General features: G+C 40.7%; 1 protein-coding gene across 3 annotated transcripts in view; it reads right to left on the minus strand.

Moving 5' to 3' along the window:
* hectd2 (HECT domain containing 2) overlaps positions 1-21594 on the minus strand; it is a 127546-nt gene that overhangs the window by 56220 nt on the left and 49732 nt on the right. For all 3 annotated transcript variants that reach the window (XM_048551157.2, XM_059653138.1, XM_059653139.1), the window contains 6 exons: positions 15355-15400; positions 14889-14998; positions 11960-12108; positions 10221-10344; positions 819-915; positions 107-214 (listed from right to left, as the gene is read on the minus strand). In XM_048551157.2, coding sequence (XP_048407114.1) covers positions 107-214; positions 819-915; positions 10221-10344; positions 11960-12108; positions 14889-14998; positions 15355-15400 — 634 coding nt within the window. The remainder of the gene's footprint in view (positions 1-106; positions 215-818; positions 916-10220; positions 10345-11959; positions 12109-14888; positions 14999-15354; positions 15401-21594) is intronic.

Consider the following 21594-nt stretch of genomic DNA (forward strand, 5'->3'; position numbering starts at 1 on the left):
ACTATTAATAATTGGTTTATTACAGCCCTAAGAAAGTGGAAATTTTACATTTACTTATGAATGGTCAATTTAATTACAAAAAAAAAGATTTAAGGACTGACGTTACCTCATCCAGTGAATCATTAACCAGATGCACGCGTCTCACTTTAACATTTAGGAAAAGCATGTTCATGTCTGGCTTCTGTCGACGAGAAACTTTATCAACCAAGCTTTGCTGTACAAGAAGAAGGTGAGAATTCTGAAGCTAGTGTGACAACTTTTAAACATTTGCAAAGACACAAACAAACACAGTAAGACACAACTTGGATTATTTCTATATTTATTGTATAAAAAGGAAAAGCAGAATAGTGTTAGGAGATGGGGACTTTGTCCAGGTTACATTTAGTATTAGCCTCAAGCATTCCAACATGTTAATTTTTTTCAATTTGCTACAAACCACCTGAACTACATGTTTTCAGTTTTGTCAAAATTGTTCGATTTAAGTGTCTGTAGCTACACTTAGAACTCATGTCCAATGGAAAGTAGGTTGAGAATCCCCAAGTTCTTCTTCATTGTACAGGAACTGTAATAACAGGATCTTCTTTGCAAGTGTTGGCAGGGAGTTTAGCAGGGCAAGGATGACAAACTCAAACAGTGGCAGAGACTAAAATTTGAATATTAGCTGGAATAAGAAACTGGAAATGTTCTGTTAATAATAGAATGAGATTTTAAAAAGATAAACAAGAGTTCTAAAAGTAAAATATTGTTCCTTCCTATATAAATGATCCAATTACAAACTTGAAAGTTTGTTTCCAAAATGTTGTCTAACATTTACTTACCCTAGCTACTGTAATCATCTGCTGTTCAGAGTCTCTCTGAATAATAATTTTCTTCGCTGTTAAGGAGAGAATGAAAGGAAACTGGCAGAAGGAAAACCTATAATTTAATAAAAAAAGGTATTCAAAAGTATATGCGCATCTGAAATAGAAGCATAATACTGTTGCAACCTAGCTGTACAATTTCAAATATATACTAGATGCAGGAAATGTATCACACCTTTCCGAAACATAACCACTAAATATTTTAATGGCATAGCACATGTTCAGTTGTGAACCAGTTTAACATGCAGGTGTGAACAAAGACAAGCCAGAGAGCTCTCAGTGAAAGAAAAGGAAAACTTTAGGGATGCCCTGAACTCAGAAAATGTTTTACAACTAGTTAATTATTTTTGAGGTGCACTCACTTTGATAATGTAAAAATTGCAGCAATCAATTGCACATAGCAAGCTTCTCCCATCAGCAATTTGATACTGCCCAGGTAATTGTGTTTCCTACGCTGATTTAGGGATAAATATTGGCCAGGACACGAAGGACAACACCTTTGTTCTCCTTCAAAATAACATCTTGGATCATTACTGTCAACCAGAGGCAGGAGACTGGGCACCAGTTTAATGCTTCAACTAAAAGACTGTGCCAACAATATAGCGCTCTCCCAATACTTCAGTATACTGTGTCAGCCAAGACATTTGTGCTCAAACCACTTTAATATGGTTTGAACCCACAACCTATTGACCTCAGAGGTAAGAATATTAGCAAGTGAGCCATGGCTTCAGACTCAGACAGACAGACACTTTAGTAACTATCCATGTCAAGGTACATGCAGCAGTGACACGCGACAGAACCAAATAAGCAAGTCAGAAGCAAACCATGCAAGCAGGTTTGTTGAGTCAAAAAGTGAAGACAATCATACTTTGATGATCCCTAACACATTATTCTACTGGATGGAGAACCAGTTGGCATGCAGTACTCATGCCAAGTGAACCAATAGCTGTGCCAAGATACAGTCAGGACAGGTAGGTGAGTGAGCAGCAGAATACTCGGGCTGATTAAAAGGTATGGTAGCCCTCTGAATGGGCGGGTCAGATTTTCATAGTCAAATTCTTTTCTTTGTTCATTCATGCGATGAGTGTGTCGCTGACAAGGCAGTAGAGTGAACAGTCAATGGGGAACTTCAAACCGGCGTCTACAGGAAAACAACACATACGGACCAAATACTGAACTACAGGAGCAAGCATCCCAACACCCACAAACGAAGCTGCATTGGAACATTATTCCAACGAGCCACCACACACTGCAGCACAGAGGAACTACGAAGAGCAGAGAAAATCACCTATACAGTGTATTCAAAAAGAATGGGTACCCTATGAACAGTCTGCCGATTTCTCAGCAACAAACCCAAACAAACAGACAAAACGGGCCCAGAAACCATAACCACTCTCCCCCACATCAAAGACATTTCCGAAATGACCGCCAGACTACTCGGACCTCTTGGCATCAGGGTAGCCCACAAACCCACCAACACACTATAACAGCAGCTAATGAACTTAAAAGACCCCCTACAGACAACAAGCAAAACGAACGTCATCTACAAAATACCTTGCAAGAACTGTGACAAACACTACATTGGACAAACAGGCAGAAAGCTAGCCACCAGGATACATGAACATCAACTAGCCACAAAACGACATGACCCACTATCACTCGTATCCTTACATACAGATGAGGAAGGACACCACTTTGATTGGGACAACACATCCATCCTCGGACTTGCCAAACAGAGACACGCATGAGAATTCCTAGCAGCATGGCATTCCAACCGGAACGCCATCAACAAACACCAACAAACACATTGATTTGGAGCCAATCTACCACCCTCTGAGAAAAAGAACATGAAATGACATCACCAATCCAAGGAAACCTAAACAGATAAATAGAAAGCAGACATAACACCAGCGCTTCATCGGAGGCTCACTGATGTTACCTAGAATGGTGATGAAACGTCTGAAAACTAACCTTCCAGCTCAGTGAGCAAACTCACATCCAGTCCAGTGATAATACCACTAGGCCATCTAATCACTTAGCCACATATCCCACCTATTAGTTCATCAGTCATTCTCATGCAAAACTTTCTTCATCTACAGATCTTATCAGTTTTTGAGAAATTTAGTTCCTTCTCGAATGACTAGTAATGATTGCAGCTAATGAAGGGACCATGGTTGAAAAACTAATTGGTAGCACACTGACCACAGAATGGTGCAAGGTGTTGTGTTGGAGGTTGATGCAGAACAGGTGCAAGACATTCCTTCAGTTATAGATTACTTTCAATTGTAATAATCAATTCTTGAAAATTACATTGTCTCAACAATTCCGCATATTTATTCTAAATGTATGCTAACTGCATTAAGTCTTCTGTTTCCAAATCTTGCATCACAATGATCCAAATGATCTAAAATCCTCTCCATTTGTAAACCTCAACATGTTTTTGTTTAAATACAGATAGAACAAGCGTTGCTAACTGAGTACTCCAGAAGGTATAGTGTGATTGTGAGACTGTTTTACCCACTTGTAATTAAAGGTTAAAAATCTGATCACACTGACCAAAATCGCCAGTGCCCTGCAATGGGCCACATGCCCTCGAGAGGGCACTCTCGTGCTATTTTTTTTTTACGAAGAATTAAATGAACAGCATGTTTTGACACTGGGCTATATGGACAATAAACCGAAAGTGTTATTTATATGCTTTCAAAATAATCAGTACTCCACTTCTCTGTTTACCAAATTTTGATACCTCTTTGACCACAAGCTGAGTTTCTGACCAAATATTTATTACACTGTCAATGTTGTGTATTTCTACCTTTGGAATACTGCCTAACACTGGTCCTGCCTCACCGGCTTGATTATTTCTCTACAGTCTAGCTAGTCACCCAATATATTTCTTTCTATAAAACCTGAGACCACCCAAAACTCTGATACAGTTTTCCCAACTCACACCAAGTTCTGTTGCACCATTACCCTGTGGTCACTAACTTTCATTGGATGAAGTTTCATTTTCAAAATTCTCATTGTTGTTTGCAGATCCTTTTCTGTCTTTGTGACTCCTTTTCTCTGTAACCTTCTCCAACTCATAATTCTGTAAGATACCCACACTTTCCTAATGATCTATTCGGCATGATTTTTAAAAAATGTACAAATGAAAATAAATAAACAAATAAGAAATAGGGCTTTTTTTAAGGCTGTGAAACCAGAGGGGGCAATTGATCGCTATTGTTAATAAAACTGTAAAGTTCTGTTGAAGAACTTAATTGGGACTTGGCTGTAAATAATAAACAATTGAAATTTTAATTCTAGGTTGTTATTACTTGAGGTATTGTTGAATTGTGTCTAAACAACTAACACATTAAAAATGTGCCAAATGAAGTTATTTTCTGTGTGTTGTGGACGACACCAAAATTCGTTGTAGACAGTGAAAAAGGTAATCTCTAAGATTACAAAGGGAACTTGATCGATTAAAGTTACATAAATGTGAAACGTAGCAATTTGATAAGACAAAAAGGGCAGGGCTTATACAGTTATTGATAGGGCACTGGGGAGTGTTTGAACAGAGAGACCTCGGGGTTCAGGTAATTAAGGTTCATTGAAAGTTGCATCACAGGTTGACCGGTAAAGGTAGCTTTTGGCACGCTTGCCTTCATAGCTCAGACCATTGAATATAGGAGTTGGGGCATTATTTTGTGGTTGTACAGGACATTGGTGAGGCCACTTTTGGAGTACTGTGTACCGTTCTGGTTGCCTTGCTATAGGAAGGATATTTTTGAATTGGAGAGGGTGCAGAAAAGATTTATAAAGGATGTTACCAAGACTGCAGGGTTTGAATTATAAGGAAAGGCAGATAGGCTGGGGCTTTTTCCCCTGGAGTGTAGGAGGTTGACCGGTGACATTAGAGGTTTTATAAAATCATGAGGGGCACAGATAAAGACCATAGCAAAGGTCTTTCCCCTGGGGTGAAAGAGGTTCAAAACCAGTGGGCATAATTTAAGGGTCAGGGGAAAAAGATTTAGAAAGGGACCCAAGGGACAACCTTTTCACACAGAGGGTGGTTTGTATGTGGAATGAACTGCCACAGGTAGTAGTAAATGCAGGTACTCGTACTGCAGGCAAGTGGGACTAGTTTAGTTTGGGAATCTTGGTTGGCATGGACGAGTTGGTCCAAGGAGTCTACTTCCCTGCTGCATGACTCTAATTTTGCTCACTTGAAATTTTAATTTTAATCATCTGTGTCTTCAGTTGCACAGGGCTTTAGCTTCAGAAATCCCTTTTGAAACATCCCAGACTCTGAAATAAAGAATTGTGGATGCTGGACACAAAAACTAAAACAAAAATTGCCACCTTTTTCCTCAAAAGAGATTCCCTGCTGACTCCCAGAACAATGAGAGAGTTCCCCATTCCTCAAATTCCACTCAACATCCAAAGGATCATAAGATCGCATTTCCACCATCACCAGTGTGATGCCACCACCAGGCGCATATTCTCCTCTCCTCCCTTCTCAAAATTCCTCAGGGGCTGTTCGCTCTGTGATCCTCCTCTTCCAACACCTTCCCCATACCCCCATGGCACTTTTCCACAGAATCCCGATAACGTCCTTTCATCTCACTATACAAGGACCCAAACGCATCTTCCTGATGAAGCTGTGCTTCACCCGCACCTCACTTCAATCTAGTGTACTGTATTTGCTGCTCATAATGTGGTCTTCTCTATACGGTGTAGACAAAATGCACCAGGTGACCACTTCGTGGAATGCCTACATGCTGCCTGTAAAAAATTACCTTGAGCTGCCGCCTGTTTCGTGCCACTTCAATATATCACGTTGTTTCCTGGCCAACATCTCTCTGTCTCAGATTTGCTGCACTGCTCCAGTGAAGCTCACCACAAGCTGGAGGAACAGTGTCTCATTTTCTGCTTGGGGACTCTGCAGCCTTCAGGAATCAGTATTGAGGAGTTCAATAATTTAAGAGCCTGAGCTCCTCCTTCTATGTCTTTTGCCCAAGCCCGCACTCCAGACCCCGTCAGAACGGGCTGCTTTCAACATAGCTACCCAGTTTTCAATAAAACCCGAAAGAACTGTGGAATCTGTAAACAGAAACAAAAACAGAAGTTGCTGGAAGAGCTCAGCTGGTCTGACAGCATCTGTGGACAGAAAATCAGAGTAAACATTTCAGGTCGAGTGGCCCTTCCTCGGAACAGTTCAGAGGACTCATTTTCACCCTCATATTCACGATCGTCTGGGATTATGCAGAAATACCTGTCCTCAGTACATATCTTATGTGCTCATGTTCAGATAAATAAGCTTTGCATTCAAAAGCAGAGAAGTTGTAAAAGTTATGAAGGGCCACTGGACCAAAAACATTGACTCTGCTTTCTCTCCACAGATGCTGCTGAGTTTCTCCAGCAATTTGTGTTTCGATTTCATTTTTCAGCATCCAGTTAGAACACACAACAGCACAGTACAGGCCCTTCGGCCCATGATGTTGTGCCGAACTTTTACCCCAAACCTAAGGTCTAGCTAACCTCCACCGCTACCTCATACTATCATCTATACGCCTATCTAATAGCCGCTTCAATGTCCCTAATGAGGCCAACTCCACTACCCTCTCCAGCAATGCATTCCACACTCTTGAGTAAAGAGCCTACCTATGACGTCACCCTGATATCTACCTCCTTTCACTTTAAAACTATATCCCCTTGTAAAAGCTGCCTCCACCTGAGGAAGTCGTCTCTGGCTATCCACTCATATCTATACCTCTGATCACTCTGTACACCTCTATCAAGTCACCTCTCATCCTTTGTCGTTCTCAAGAGAAAAGCATTAGGTCCCTCAACCTTTCCTCATAAGACCTTCCCTCCATTCCAGGCAACATCCTGGTAAATTTCCTCTGCACCTTTTCCAATGTTTCCATATCTTTCCTATAATGAGGTGGCCAGAACTGGACACAACAGTGCAGATGTGGCCGAACGAGGCTTTTGTATAGCTGGAGCATTACACTGGAATCTCTGGTGTTCGCTAAGAATCTCTTTCCATGACTGTTTCTCATCAGTATGGTGTCCCTCAGTTCTTCAGGTTATCAAAAGAACTTGCAAATGGGCCTGCTGACTAAAGTAAATGGAGTAATTTCTGTTCTGATATCCCCATTTTATGGCTGTGAAAGCTTCCATTAAAACAGTGAACCACTTTTACTTGAACTGCCTAAGACGACAATCACAAAGTCAAAGCTCTGAAGAAGAGTTATCTAGACTTGAAACGTCAGCTTGCTCTTTTTCCACGGATGCTGCCTGACCTGCGATTTCCAACATTTTTTGTTTTCATTGGGAAAATCCGGTACTTGTCTTGATGACAGGGTGGGAGACAGAGAGAGTGAAAATGGGTTAGCTGTGCTAAAAGCAGTTTATCTTAGTGCCAAATTTCCTACCTTTTCCCCACTGGTCTACACATTACCTAAATAGAAACACTCAATGTAATTGCAACCTTCTTGTTCCCTTGCTCTAGCCAAACCGATTCCGTCCTTGAATCCTCTAAAACATCTAGGTTCCCCAGTATTGTGAAGTTATAATTAAACAAAAATGCCTCCCCAGCTTTTTCCCTCACCTATTGCTTTTAAGCATCATTTAACCAGGAATTAACACCCAGGCCAGCCTTTCCTTAAGCCAGCTCTCCATTTTCATCAAAGTATCATAATTCTTCCACAAGGAAATTATGTCTGTGCCTCTCCAATCTTAGTGACTATACTATGTATGTATACAATATATGCAGTGTGGCCCTGAATGAGACTTCAGTACTTCTCACTTTCTATTTCTCTATCTGTCTCTCCCAGTATTTTATGCACTCTGATATTACTTTTTAATATTGTCTCAAGTTCCCTCACAGCTGCTGAATTGCTTTAAGCACCCCCCCACCCCCCCACACCCAAGATCACAGTTACAGTGCGAGGAACTCAGTTCTGGCTCTGTTCAGAGGCAACCTGTCTGGCTTGTCTCACTGGAGGCAGTTTCAGGAACCCAAAGACCATCATTGTACATCATACTTCCAGCTATGCATTCATCTGTCTTATTTTACAATTTCTGTACTCAATTGTGCACTGTAGTGGGATTAATCTAGAAATTACCATTTTAGAGGTCCTGCTTGTCAGTTTTCTACCTACCTGCATAAATTGCCATTGCAGCACCACATCCCATTTCCTCCCTAGGTCATTGGTAGGAATGTAGACCATGATCTGTTGCTATTCACACTCCCAGAAGACTGTATTGGAGCCATTCTCTGACAACCTTAATCCTAGTTTCAGGGACGCAACAACCATCCTGCAATCACATTGACGACTGAAGAAATGGCTGCATGTTCCCCTAACTATAGGGATTTCTAATGTGTTCTGCCCTTCCCCTCTTCGGACTCTCCTTCTGCACGGTTAGACTATCCATAATGTTACAGGCTTAGCCCTTACTACTCTCCTCCTAAGAATCATCACACTCACCAAGATCCAGAACTGAAAATTGGTTAGTGACCAGGACCTCTGGGGCCTCCTGTACTACCCATCTATTAGATTGCCTGATGGTCACCCATTCCTCAAATCCTGCTTGCCCCCAATTGGTGGTGTGACCACCTCGTCTTAATGCATTATCCACAGTTCTCTGCCTCACGAATGCACGTCATTGACTCTAGACTTGTTACGTGAATTCTGAAATCCGAAGCTCAAACTTGTACAGAGGATCCTATACAATGGCTTATCTGGTGTACACAACGTGTCAACAACTCCCCACATACCAGACGGCAGGCTTTCCATATAGCCAAGCTGTCCTGCCACACCTTAATCTTAAACTTTTGTGATAGTCGTTAAAGTGCTGAAGTTTACACTATAATGGATTGAAAGAATCAGCAATAGCTCTGTCTGGAATAAACTGTTAGGGGACAAGGGCAAATTGTTGTTTAGGAACTGAAAGCAATTACATATGCCTGGGAAAAGGCAGAGTTGAAGCTACATAAACAAAATCATTTTAACAAGTGCTTGATAACTTATGCCACAAAGACAAATGACTGCCATGCAGAAGAATTTAAGGAGTCTGTTGCAGAGAAGTTGCATCTTCAAACAGATAGTCAATGCTAAGTGTGACAAAGAACAGGGAAGCTACTTATTATCATAAGGCAAACTGAAGACTTGAAATATTGTAGATGAAAGAATCTAAAGGATCACCAATAATGTCACACCATGGAACGAGGACACTGCAATCAGCATGGACCAGTTGGGCTGAAGGACCTGTTTCCATGCTGTATTGCTCAATGACTCTATAACCCTGAAGGGCAGAAATTACTACAAGAATTCAACACTGATTCTTTAATAGCAGAATTCATGAGAATAAAACTGCATAGGGATCGAACCCCAGATGCAGCCAGGGACAGACAGTGTTTGTTGGAATCATGCTAAATTCCACCATTAATTGGGTAATAACCAAATTGAGTTGTGAGGCTTAGCTTGCTCGAGTCTTATTTTGGTTGCTACATGCAATGAATTTTAAATAATTAATCCAGTACTTGTCTGAGATTTCTTAATAAGTAGTCAAATTAAAGATAGCTTGTGGTGATTTACCCACAACACTTTAGTTATTTTACTTGCCCTAACTATAGTTACTTTTGTTCCATTAGCCATAAAGTGGAAATCAGGAGACATTTTTTTGCCCTCAGTTATAAATGACGTTACTCTCCTGTATTACAAAATCTTGCTTTCCCTATGCTAGTTTAGATGTTTACATTTTTCAAAGTTACTGAAGTTGAAACAGAATCAACTCACAACTTTCCCGTGATGTCACTCTTTTACAATGGTTTCCAAACTCAGTGGAAACTCATCAATATTCTCTGCAAAATTATTTTTTTCAAAACTTAATAGTCAACTTTTTTGAGCTTATTAAATATTTACATAAATATAGCAGCAGTTTGTATTGCATCTATTTTATGAACTGATTGGTCATGCAGGCCATCGACAGGCAACATTTATCCACATTAAAAATAATTCAGTTGGCATGCATGACAATGCTAGTGGAAACACTTCATTGTTAGTCCACATCACCATTATCTACATCAGTGAAGTTCACCTGAAATTGTCACTCTAATTAAAAAAATTTATTTCCTTAACCCTTACATGCAGCACTTTTTTTTATTATGAGTATTATTGTACAGCAGATTAGGATTTGTTAATACTAATTCTTTTATAAAGGGATTTTTCAATCAAACAAAAAAGGTTTGAGAATGAAGGATATAAAAACACACAAAATTTTGACACTAGGTATATTACAATCTAGTTTTGAAAACAAGTGCTGGGAAAAATCTATTTTTATTTAGTGTGAACAATTCCATTTTCTTACCTATGAGAATTTCCATAACACTGCCAGATACGATACTCCTCCATGAGGTCAATATGATCCAATGTAGAGTTATAGAAATCAGTGAAAGGAATAATTGGAGGATTTGCCAGACTGTTCGCTGCATCTGTGGTAACAGTAAGACGCACAAAAATCTAACATTTTTAGCATTAGTAGCTATTCATAGAATCATTAAAAGCTATTTAATAAAGTGTTGTCGATTAAATCTACTACAAAGTATTTAATATGTGGCATACTAAGTTTAAAAAGAAAAAAGGAAGCAACTCAGCCCAATGTGCCAGTGATACGGTATTTTGCTGCAGCAATCTATAACTTATCTCCCTGCCTAAACTTCGCAATTAGCATGGTCTCCTCTAATGTTTCAAATATTTATCCTTTTTTCAACTATACATTGGCATCTGCTTCAGCCATGTCGTGTCAATTCTTCAACAATTTATTGCAATTTCTCCTAATGCTTCTTCTCAGTCTGTGAAAACTTTTAACATGGCGACTCCTTCGTACTAAATCCCAGCTATAAAGAAATTACTTTATTCACCAGAAAAACAGTTTAAAGATATTTCAGGTCAGGATTTATACGTAATATTCATACGTTTTTAAGTTGCTTTTGCAAGCCTTATCTTATTTCACCATGACAGCTTCAAAATCCAAAACTTTGTGTGGCACTCATTGGGCAGAATTTAATTGACCTGCCAAAACCAGCATTGTGACAGGCAGAAGTATCCCAACACTGGAAATCTGTGTAGAAAACAATCCTCAATTATGATGGGAGTGAAAAGCCTGAAGAAAGAATCATGTCCATCAACAGCAGATGGCATTTTGGTTGATGAACAAGTTACCTGATACCTTCCCAGAATTGAATGGTGTTTCAAGGATTTAACAAGACTTGTACAGATCTCCCATGCCTCCCAAAGGCTGCCCAACAACCCCTGAAAAGTTTGCCTGTAAACTTATGAAGAGCTGGTCGTGATCAGAAACTTCATGCTGAGTGAGGGGCTAAGCTTTTGGAAGCAGGGGGCTGTTGAAAGCTTTGACCTTGCTACAATAAATAATGGGAGTGGGAGGAACGGTTCGTTCGGCCTGCATGCTTTATCGCCCCTTGGAAGAGAGGATTCTGTGCATTATGGGAAGGGCCATTTCTGCTGCTTTGATGACAGTTAATTAGATGTATATCTTTCCCAGTCATCCCATTTCACACTCATCCCTCAAACTGATGCTGTCCGACAATCTAATGATGTTGCAAATCTTCATTTCTCACTTTCTTCTTTGTCTTTATCATAAGCTTTGTTTTTTCTTCATTTCGAATGTCCAAAAACTGGTACATGCCTCTGCAGTAGAGGATAACCAAGGCAGCGGTGAAGATAAGGAGACACAACCACTTGATGGTGGTCATAGCTATCAGCTCAGAAATGAATGCTGCACATAATTTAAGATGATAGTGTGGAAATATGATCTGCAAATGGCAAGATAGTGTAAACTTTTACAGCCAAGGTAACTGCCAGATTTCCTGCTGGATTCCATTTCAGTGGTTTGAAAGGTTTCACGCTGCCCAAAGAATGCATATTAGGGAATCCAAATTTGACCAGTGTGTTTTAAATGCAGATACAATTATCTTATTCAAATTGCTTATTGCTTATGTTGTTATACAAGCAAATCATAATCTACATTTGGGTCATTATCTACATTTGAAATGCAAAACGCAACAGCCTCTCACAGATACTCACTGAGCAAAGCCAAGACTCTTGTTGCTGAAGGAATCCACCAAGTACACTTTGCCATTGGTGGCAGGTCATCTGGTTTTGCCGGAAACAGACGTAAAGATACGAACTGCAGTAATGACTCTACCAATTGCTTAAATCTCCTTAAGGGCAATCTAAGGAAAACACAAGTCAATCTTGCAGTTAGTCAACATCACGTTGAGTCATAATGTTCAGATGATTAATAAAATGCTTTCAAGCAATGACACAGAGAGCCTATCTCGTGAAAAACTGAGTCACACAGGCAACAAGTGACACAGGATTAATTTCTGGCCTGTGCTCATTTCAGACAGAGCAGCAAAATCAGGTATTGTAACTTCTCTTGCAAGCATGGAATAACGTCAGAATGCTTACCGAGGTTTCTTTCTCTGCTAAGCAGCAGGCTTCATTTGGAAGTTGTATTGATGAATGTTTCAGTGGAGAAGATTAGACCTATGTAACCAGTGTAGAGGACCACACTCAAGAAATAGTAACTGATGTTTGAGCTTTTTTCCCCCCAAAGGCAGGTCTGACCCAAAGCACCATGAGCCTCACCTTGGGGAGGGAAAAGAAGTAGGTTCTGAAACCTCACCAGAGAGAGAGGATTCCAGCATAATATTCTCTCTCAAAAGGTGAATTGTTTCATATTTTCTGATATGGTTTGTTGTGCTGTGTATCCAGTGTTAGGCTTCAAGACATCTGCTGCGGTCTGTAGGAGATCTTCCAAGTAGATACCAATAACAAACGTAGAACCAGGAAAGAGTTTCTGCTGGGGGAGTACCAGCAGTTATGGGCTTAGCTAAAGACCGAGAACTGAATATACAAAGATATTATGCACGAAGGAGGGATAGGCATAAATTAAAATAGAAGGGGCAGGGAGGTTTCGCATTCTTAATAAGGAATGAGATCAATTCTTCCGTAAGAGAGAAATTTAGATTGAAGGTTTAAGATCTAGAATTAGTTAGGGTGGAACTGAAAAACAGCAAGGGCTAGCAAACAGTTGGAAATTGTTTATAGATCACCAAATTGACATGGTAATGTTTGGTATTGTGTAAATCAGAATATTAGAGATGCATATAATGTGGGTAGGGAAGGATATACTTGTTAATGAGGGAGTTCAATGGAGGTTCATCTGATTAATATGGGATGACATGATTGTGTTAATAGGAGAGGTTGAAGAGACAGGGTCTATTTTCCTTGGAGTATTGGAGAACGAGAGGTGACCTAGTTGAAACTTAACACTCTTGCAGTGTTGATGTTGATGTTGCTCCTGGCTGGTGAATCTATACCACAGGGCATAATCTCACAATAAAGGTAGGCCATTTAAGACTGTGATAAGAAGGGGCGTTTTCACCCAGTGTGGTAAATCTTTGGAACACTCTACCCCAGCAGGCTGCAGGTGCTCTATCATTGACCGTGTTAAGGACAGAAGTTGATAGATTTCTAAAGAGTATTGACATCAGGGATAGATATGGAGACAGTGTGGAGAAGAGATATCTAAATTGATGATCGACCCATTCTAAATGAATGGCAGAGCAGGCTTGATGGGCTGAATGGCCTACTTCTACATACCAATGTTCCTACATGGTTGAAAGTTGACCAAGGCTGGGACGTAAATGTGGAAAGATCTTTGACATATCAGAATGATACATAGTTAGGAAATGATGATGTATTATTTTGTTTACTAAAGGTGGCATTAATCAGAGATGGTCTTAATGCGACAGAAAAAAAGTAAAATACCTTTGGGTACAGATGAGAAATAGTAACGATAAGAGGCACTTTGAGAGAGTAGTTTATAAGCTCCCTAACAACTGATTGATGGTAAGATTGACCATACAGGAAATAAAGAAGGCATGCAAAAATGTACTGCAATAATTACGTATGACTTTAATCTACATGTAAAATTTGGAGAACCAGAATGGCAAGATTGGTAATACACAAGTATATTACGTAGGTAAACAGAATGGTATTTGCTTATTGTAAGGTAATGGAACATAAAAGAAGAAAATGTTGCTGCAGTAGTGGTGACACCACATCTGGGAGTACTCTGTACAGTTTCTCTCTTTATTTGAAAGAAAAAAAAGAGAAGTACTATAATTAGTATAACAGTCACAGTGCAGAGAATGTAGACAAATCATTCCTGAGATATAGCCTACAAAGAAAGGTTCAACAGTTTGGCCTTTATTCATTGGACCTCAGAAGAGTTAGAGGTGAGTTTATTGAAAAATAAAAGATCATCAGGGCTCAAAATACCAGAAAGAGGTTTCTTCTTGAAGGGAGAGACGAAAACTAGGTGTCATAGATTAAGAATAAGGGGTGTCCGTTTTGAGACAGAGATGCAGAGCTTTTTTTTCCATCAGTGCATTTTTAGTATGTGGAATTCTTTTCCCTAGAAGGTAGCAAGAAAGATCAAGTCAGATAGATTACTGATAGACAAGGAAGTCCACAGGGGACAGATGGGAAAATGGGAAAATGGAGCTGAGACCACAATTGGATCAACCAAGATCTCAGTAAATGATGGAACAGGTTTGAAAAGGTCAAATGCCCAATTCTTGTTCCTATATTTCTACATAGTGGATTTGTCCTAAAGTTAGTTGTGATGGCAGACATTTGTATCGGAGTGGGCTCCATCAATATAAAATGGGCAATCATTTCCTCATTGTGTCCCAGTTGATTTGGCAACAAATGTAATGTTGAGTGGATTATAGCCAAAGATATTTATAGTTGTAAATTTCCTGCTAAACACTACAGCACTGATGAGACACACTGGAATTTCAAACCAAATCAGAATTATTATCTCTATCTCTTGATTTACAGTCAAATTAAATTTTCCCATTGAGACATTTGCAAGTGAGCTATTTATTACCCCATTCTGCTCAAAAAATATTTTGAGCTCTAAAGACAGAAAATCTTTTACTTTTGAAACCAGTGGACGAGAAAGTGATGGTCCGCTTCAGACAAGGTGGCGGTCTGTCGTAATAAATGAGCATAGATGACGTATGTTGATGTATTCGTAAACTGAGGGTTCTACAGGAAGGAACAAATAGTACTTAGTTTTGATTCTCCAATCAAAAACCCAAGAATGTAAACAAATGACAATGATCATACTTAAAAGTTTTAGTGTGCAGAACATAGAAAAATATTGCTTTATAAACATTTTACACAAGTTACAGTATAGGAACAGACCATTAAGCCCGAGTGATCAATGCAGTATTTAATATGCTAAACAATCATTTAGCTTCAAAAACGCTCAGCAATGGCTACTGAGGAAACAGTCTAGGGGATGTAGTGATCATTAGCTCACTGTCAACTATGTCCCATGCTTCTGAAACTACTGATACAATATCAGAAAATAACCATTACCATAGAAAGCAGTTTCATACCTGCACAAGTAAAAAATAAGCTCGCAGATCATCTTTTGTCCGTGGTCTGGGAAAAAAAAATTCAAAACTGATCAACATGGGATAATTGGTACACACTTGCAATTATATGCACGTTCTTCACCAATGACCATATCAACACGATATAACTGCAACAAACTTATAAGTAATAAAAGGAATCTGTATGAGCCCATACAGACAAATTGCAAATATTCTTTCCTTTCTCTTCTAAAGGAATTGACTTTTGCTGCAGTTCCATGGCAGCTTTCATTTCTCGAAATGCAAGTCAAATTTCCTCTCTCCTCTGAGGTGCTAGACAACAGGTATTGGCAGACTAAATGTCCTTGGGGAAATAGAAACTAATTCAGTCTTCACACACAAGCATTCTTACACACAAAAGTGCTATATGGATGATCCATCCTGGCATCTTCCAGTGGTCCCCAGCATTACAGATACCAGTCTTTAATCAATTCAATTCACTCCATGTGATATCAAGAAAAGGTTGGAGATACTGGATACGGCAAAAGCTACAGGCCCTGGCAACATTCCAGGAATAGTACTGAAGGCTTGTGCTCCAGAACTTACCATTCCCTTAGCTAAGCTGTTCCAGCACAGTCACAACACTAGCATCTATCCAAAAATGTGGCAAATTGCCCAGGTATGTCCCGTAAATAAAAAAAGGAGGACAAATCTAACCTGGTCAATTACCGCCACATTAGTCTACTCTCGATCGTCAATGGTGCTATCAAGCAGCACCTGCTCAGCAATAACGTTCTCAATGACGCCCAGTTTGGATTCCATCAAGGCCACTCTTCTCCTGATTTCAAAGCAGCCTTGTTTGAAACATGGACAAAATAGCTGAATTTGTAAGGGGAGGGGAGAGTGACAGCCCCTGACATCAAGATTGCGTTCGACCAAATCACATCAAGGAGCCCTAGTGAAACTGGAATCAGTGGACATCAGGGAGCAAGCTCTCAGCTGGTTGAAGTCATATCTGGCACATAGGAAGACGATGGTTGTATAAGGTCAGTCATCTCGACTCCAGGATATTTCTGCCGGAGTTCCTCAGGGTGGTGTCCTATGCCCAATCATTTTCAACTGCTTCATCAACGACCTTCCCTCCATCACAAGGTCAGAAGTGGGATGTTTGCCAATGTTTGTACAACATTCAGCATCATTTACAATTCTTCACAAGCTGAAATAGTCCATGTTCAAATGCAACAAGATCTGCACAATATCCAAGCTTGGGCTGACAAGTGGCAAGTAATATTCTCACCACATAAATGCCAGGCTAGAACCATCTAACCACTACCCCTTGACATTCAATGGTGTTACTGTCAGCGAATCTCCCACTGTCAACATCCTGGGTATTATCATTGACCAGAAACTCAATTGGACTCGCCACACATTGTAGCTACAAGAGGAAGTCAGAGGCTAGGAATACCATGCTCAGTAACTCATCTACTGACTCCCCAAAGCCTGTCCACCATCTACAAGGCACAAGTCATGAGTGTGATGGAATACTCCCCAGTTGCCTGGAGGAGTGCAGCTCCAACAAGAAGCTTGACATCACCTTGGGCAAGAGCAAACTATTTTATTGGTGCTACATCCACAAGCATCCACTCTTTTCATCGCTGATGCTCAGTAGCACAGTGTGTACTATCTACTAGACGCACTGCAGAAATTCAAAGATCCTCAGATAGCACCTTCCAAGTCGTCTGTCACTTCCATCTAGAAAGACAAGGGCAGCAAAAAGATGTGAACACCACCAGCGGCAGTTCATTCAAAATGAATTAACAACTGAACATTTGATTTTAGTTTCCTCTAGAAACAAGAAATGCTACTAGAGGCAGTAATGGTACCACCCCTCAGACCCACAATAATGTAAACACACAAACTATCTTTGAAAACCACTGTCGCTCTCACTCCCTCACCTCTTTTGTCCATGTTTGAACCAGGGCATCAATGAGGCCGGAAGCTGGGTGGCCCTGGTAGAAACCCAACTGAGTGTTAGTGAGTAGGTAATGCCTTTATTTTCACCTACTGTAGTCCCAATCATGCAACTATGTCAATTGCTAGCCCTGCCAAGCACTGGAAGCCTCCCCAGAGTTATCCAGACAGCAGAAAATTTGTTTCAGAAAGACGAGGACCTGCCCTGTCAAATTTCATGTGGATGTGCTGTTGCACGTGCAGAGCATGATTAAAGGGAGTCAGCATGGGTTTGAGGGGGGCGGGTCATGCCTTACAAATCTTATTGAGTTCTTTGAGGAGGTCATGAGACAGTTTGACGAGGGACGAGCAGTGGATGTGGTGTACATGGAGTTCAGCAAAGCATTTGATAAGGGTCCCCACGGCAGGCACTTTCATAAAGTCAGGAGGTATGGAAATCAGGGTGACTTGGCCGTCTGGATTCAGAATTGGTTGGCTGACAGGAGGCAGAGAGTGGTTGTAGATGATAAATATTCTGCCTGGAGGTCAGTGCTGAGTGGTGACCCGCTGGGCTCTGTTCTTGGGCCTCTGCTCTTTGTAGTTTTTATAAATGACTTGGATATGGAGGTTGACAGGTGGGTTAGTAGGTTTGCTGATGACACAAAGGTTGGAGGTGCCGTTGATAGTATCGAGGGCTATTGCAGGCTTCAGCAAGACATTGACAGTATGCAGAGGTGGGCTGAGAAATGGCAGATGGAGTTCAACCTGGATAAATGCGAAGTGATGCATTTTGGAAAGTCGAATTTAAATGCTGAATATAGGATGAAAGGCAGATTCTCGGCAGTGTGGAGGAACAGCGGGATCTTGGTGTTCAAGTGCATAGCTCCCTCAAAGTTGCCACACAAGTGGATAAGGTTGTTAAGAAAGCATATGGTGTTTTGGCTTTCATTAACAGGGGGATCGAGTTTTAGACCCACGAGGTTATGCTGCAGTTCTACAAAACCCTGGTGAGACCACACTGGAATAGTGTGTCCAGTTCCGGTCGCCCTATTATAGGAAAGATGTGGAGGCTCTGGAGAGGGTGCAAAGAAGGTTTACCAGGTTGAGGAGGTTGACTGAGCTCGGACTTTTCTCTCTGGAGAGATGTAGGAAGAGAGGTGACCTGATCGAGGTGTACAAGGTAATGAGAGGCATGGATAGAGTCGATAGCCAGAGACTTTTCCCCAGGGCAGGATTTACTGCCACGAGGCGTAGTTTTAAGGTGTTAGGAGGAAGGTATAGAGGAGATGTCAGATGGAGGTTCTTCACCCAGAGAGTTGTGAGCGCATGGAATACTTTGCCAGTGGTAGTCATGGAAGCAGAGACATTAGTGACATTTAAGCGACTGCTGGACATGCACATGGACAGCAGTGAATTGAGGGGAATGTAAGTTAGGTTCGGTTATTTTTGGATTGGGATTATTCCACGGCACAACATCATGGGCCGAAGGGCCTGTACTGTGCTATACTTTTCTAAAACCCAGATGCCAGGGTTTCAGTTGCCTATAAGCAAAGGTGAGCCAGTGATATCTGTAGCTATCTTTGCATCAATCGCTCTTGTAGTCAGATACATTATGAATTATGATTTTGAACATTTTGCTTTTCTCTGTTCATTGAATTCACCTTAAATTGGACTTCTATTGTATAAAAAGGAAAACCTCAGGTCCAAAAAGTAAACATAAAGTAACCATTATCTCATTAGACCATACGGCTACTGGCTCATTAAAGAGAGATGACTAGTGGTGGGCTTAACCTGAGGGTCATCATGCCTCAGGTGAGGGGAGAGGTTGAGAAGGAGAATCCTTAATGATAACCTCAGCTGGTGCAGGAATGAACCCGTGTTGACATCACCTTACATCACAAACCAGCCATCCAGCCAACTGAGCTAACCAATGCCTTAGGTCCTGATAAAGTACACAGATCTCTTTCATATCAGTCAGCAGGCTGAAGCAGTAATGATATCAACTGTACTTCATTCAAAGCAGTTCATTTTGGTTACAGGAACAACACTAATTAAAGTTTTTGAACATTAATAATGACAAAGATCAAATTAGGGGAGACAAAGCCTCTCTCCCCAGCAGGTTTGGCCTCTCTGACAATGCTGGCGACAGTACTTTAAGGCAGTCTAAGCATACTAGGAGCTCTGCCAACAAATGTAGCTTCAAGAGACAATGATGCTTTTAAATGGATGTGGTCGGTAAAACTCCACAGAAGTCCCATTTCACAGCTACATTTACCTTTTATAATTTGATATAAATTAGTATCTTTTTCATTTTTGCCAGGTAACACACATTGGCAGGAGATGCAAAAAAATGCAAGAAATCAAATACGTTTTAAGCAACTTTGGAAGGATAATAAATCTTTAAAACCACATCTCTATTATCAAACCTTTGGGAGCCTTTTAAGATTCAGTTTAACACATAAAAGTGTAGCTATCATACCGTATAAAATTGTTTGTGGCAAACACAGAAAGGAGTCCAGCTGCTGAGCAGAGTCTATGGAATGTGTTCTGTAAATGTAACTGCACTACATTGGGCAGTCTGTAAATCCAACTCAGTTAATCCTCAGGATTTATCACCAACTAAATTCCACCCAGTAAATGTCATTTTAAACAGCTGCCAACTGTCTACGCTCCTGACCTTATTAGGGCAAGGAGTTCCACTACAACTGAATCACACAATTACTTCAAATGTAGCCTTGGGAGCAGGATTCAAGATTGGGAGTGAGGTTGGTCTTTGGCACCTTTCACTGCTCAAAGCTACCTTATTAACATGACCTCAAACAGCTCTGCTGAGGTTTTTATTTCCTTGTCTAATCCCTTAAAGCAGCAGTGAGCATGTTGTGAACCATCAGGTTCCTTCGGGATTAATATGCAGCTCTTTGCCCATGCACTCGTGGGCCTCAGGTACTGATTGACTGCAATATTTGACTCTGTAGTACCTGTCTTTTTCATGGCATGGGTGCTGATTTCATTCTTAAAGGCCTCCATGCTGCACACATGTATGGCACTATGGACACTATTTTGTGCAAATCAGTAGCAAAAGTGTGGAGAGTGCATGTTGTAATTGCATAAAATTGGCAAATCATGTGGTCAGTCAGTATGTTACATCAGTTTGACAGCTGTATTGACAGTTTTCATTCAATAAAAATCTAAAGAACTGTGGATGCTGTAAATCAGAAAAAAGAAAATAGAAATTGCTGGAAAAGACCAGCAGCTTTGGCAACATCTGTGATGAGAAATCAGAGTTAAAGTTTTGGGTCTGGTGACCCTTCTCAGCACTTGACAGTTTTCACCTTATCACTCCAGCTAATGGCCTCCCTTAAATAAGCAGAGCAGGACATGTACTGATCAGCAGGAACAGCATGTTCCCATCAATGCTATTTAAACCCAACTCAGGTGAATTGCTGATAAAATTCTACTGTCTCTGTCTGGGTTTGCTCAAGTTCTTGGCACTTTCCCCAGCTTCTTAAAGCAGATGATGTCAGTCAAAACATAATGCATGTTGAAAAGCCTTGGTTCTCAGAGAAGCTGCTCAGACCAATTGGTCTCTGTCATGGGTACTGGTGGTTACCATTCTATTAAGAGCTTCAACACATGAACTGAGCAGAGGAGGACAAGCTGCTCATAAACAGAGGAGCAGGAAGGTAAATTAAACTCCCAGCAGCAGGCTACACCCATTAAGAACCTTCTCGAAGCATTAGTTTTACCTCAACCTATGCCAGGAACAGTGTGTACATTGTCATCTTCCCCACAGTCCTGAAGCAAAAGCATTACAAAATAGATAATCCAAATCAACTTTGTCAAATAAACTACACAATATTGAATATGAAAGCTAATTGATGGACCTATGGATTTCCTTAGTGCCGGATTCTGAAGGTGGCTTTGTCTGTCCTTGTGCTCCTATGTAATGCTAATCTACTGGCTATAGCATAGCTGGTGGAGGTTGCTGACTTCTAACAGGGATATTGTAGACAGCCTCAAGCAGCTCTGGGCTAAGGAGGCCTTGAGCTAAAATCACTGCTATATGGATAGCAGCAGTCTGGGCTGGCTTTGATGGGCAATAGCAAAGAAACTGACAGATTAGTAGTCATGGGAACAGGAGTTCTATAATTGGAAGGGTCTGCAGGTTGTACTTCACAAAGTCGCCACTGCACATCGGAGCATTGTCTTGGCGATCCTTGTAGTGCCTTGGAGGGCAGGTTTCCAAGCTACTGCGAGATCCTTAAACACCTTTTGAACGTAGCTATCCACAGCCAACATGGCAGCAAACTGTGT

This window comes from Stegostoma tigrinum, chromosome 20, assembly GCF_030684315.1.
Source record: "Stegostoma tigrinum isolate sSteTig4 chromosome 20, sSteTig4.hap1, whole genome shotgun sequence".
In the NCBI taxonomy this organism is placed as follows: domain Eukaryota; kingdom Metazoa; phylum Chordata; class Chondrichthyes; order Orectolobiformes; family Stegostomatidae; genus Stegostoma; species Stegostoma tigrinum.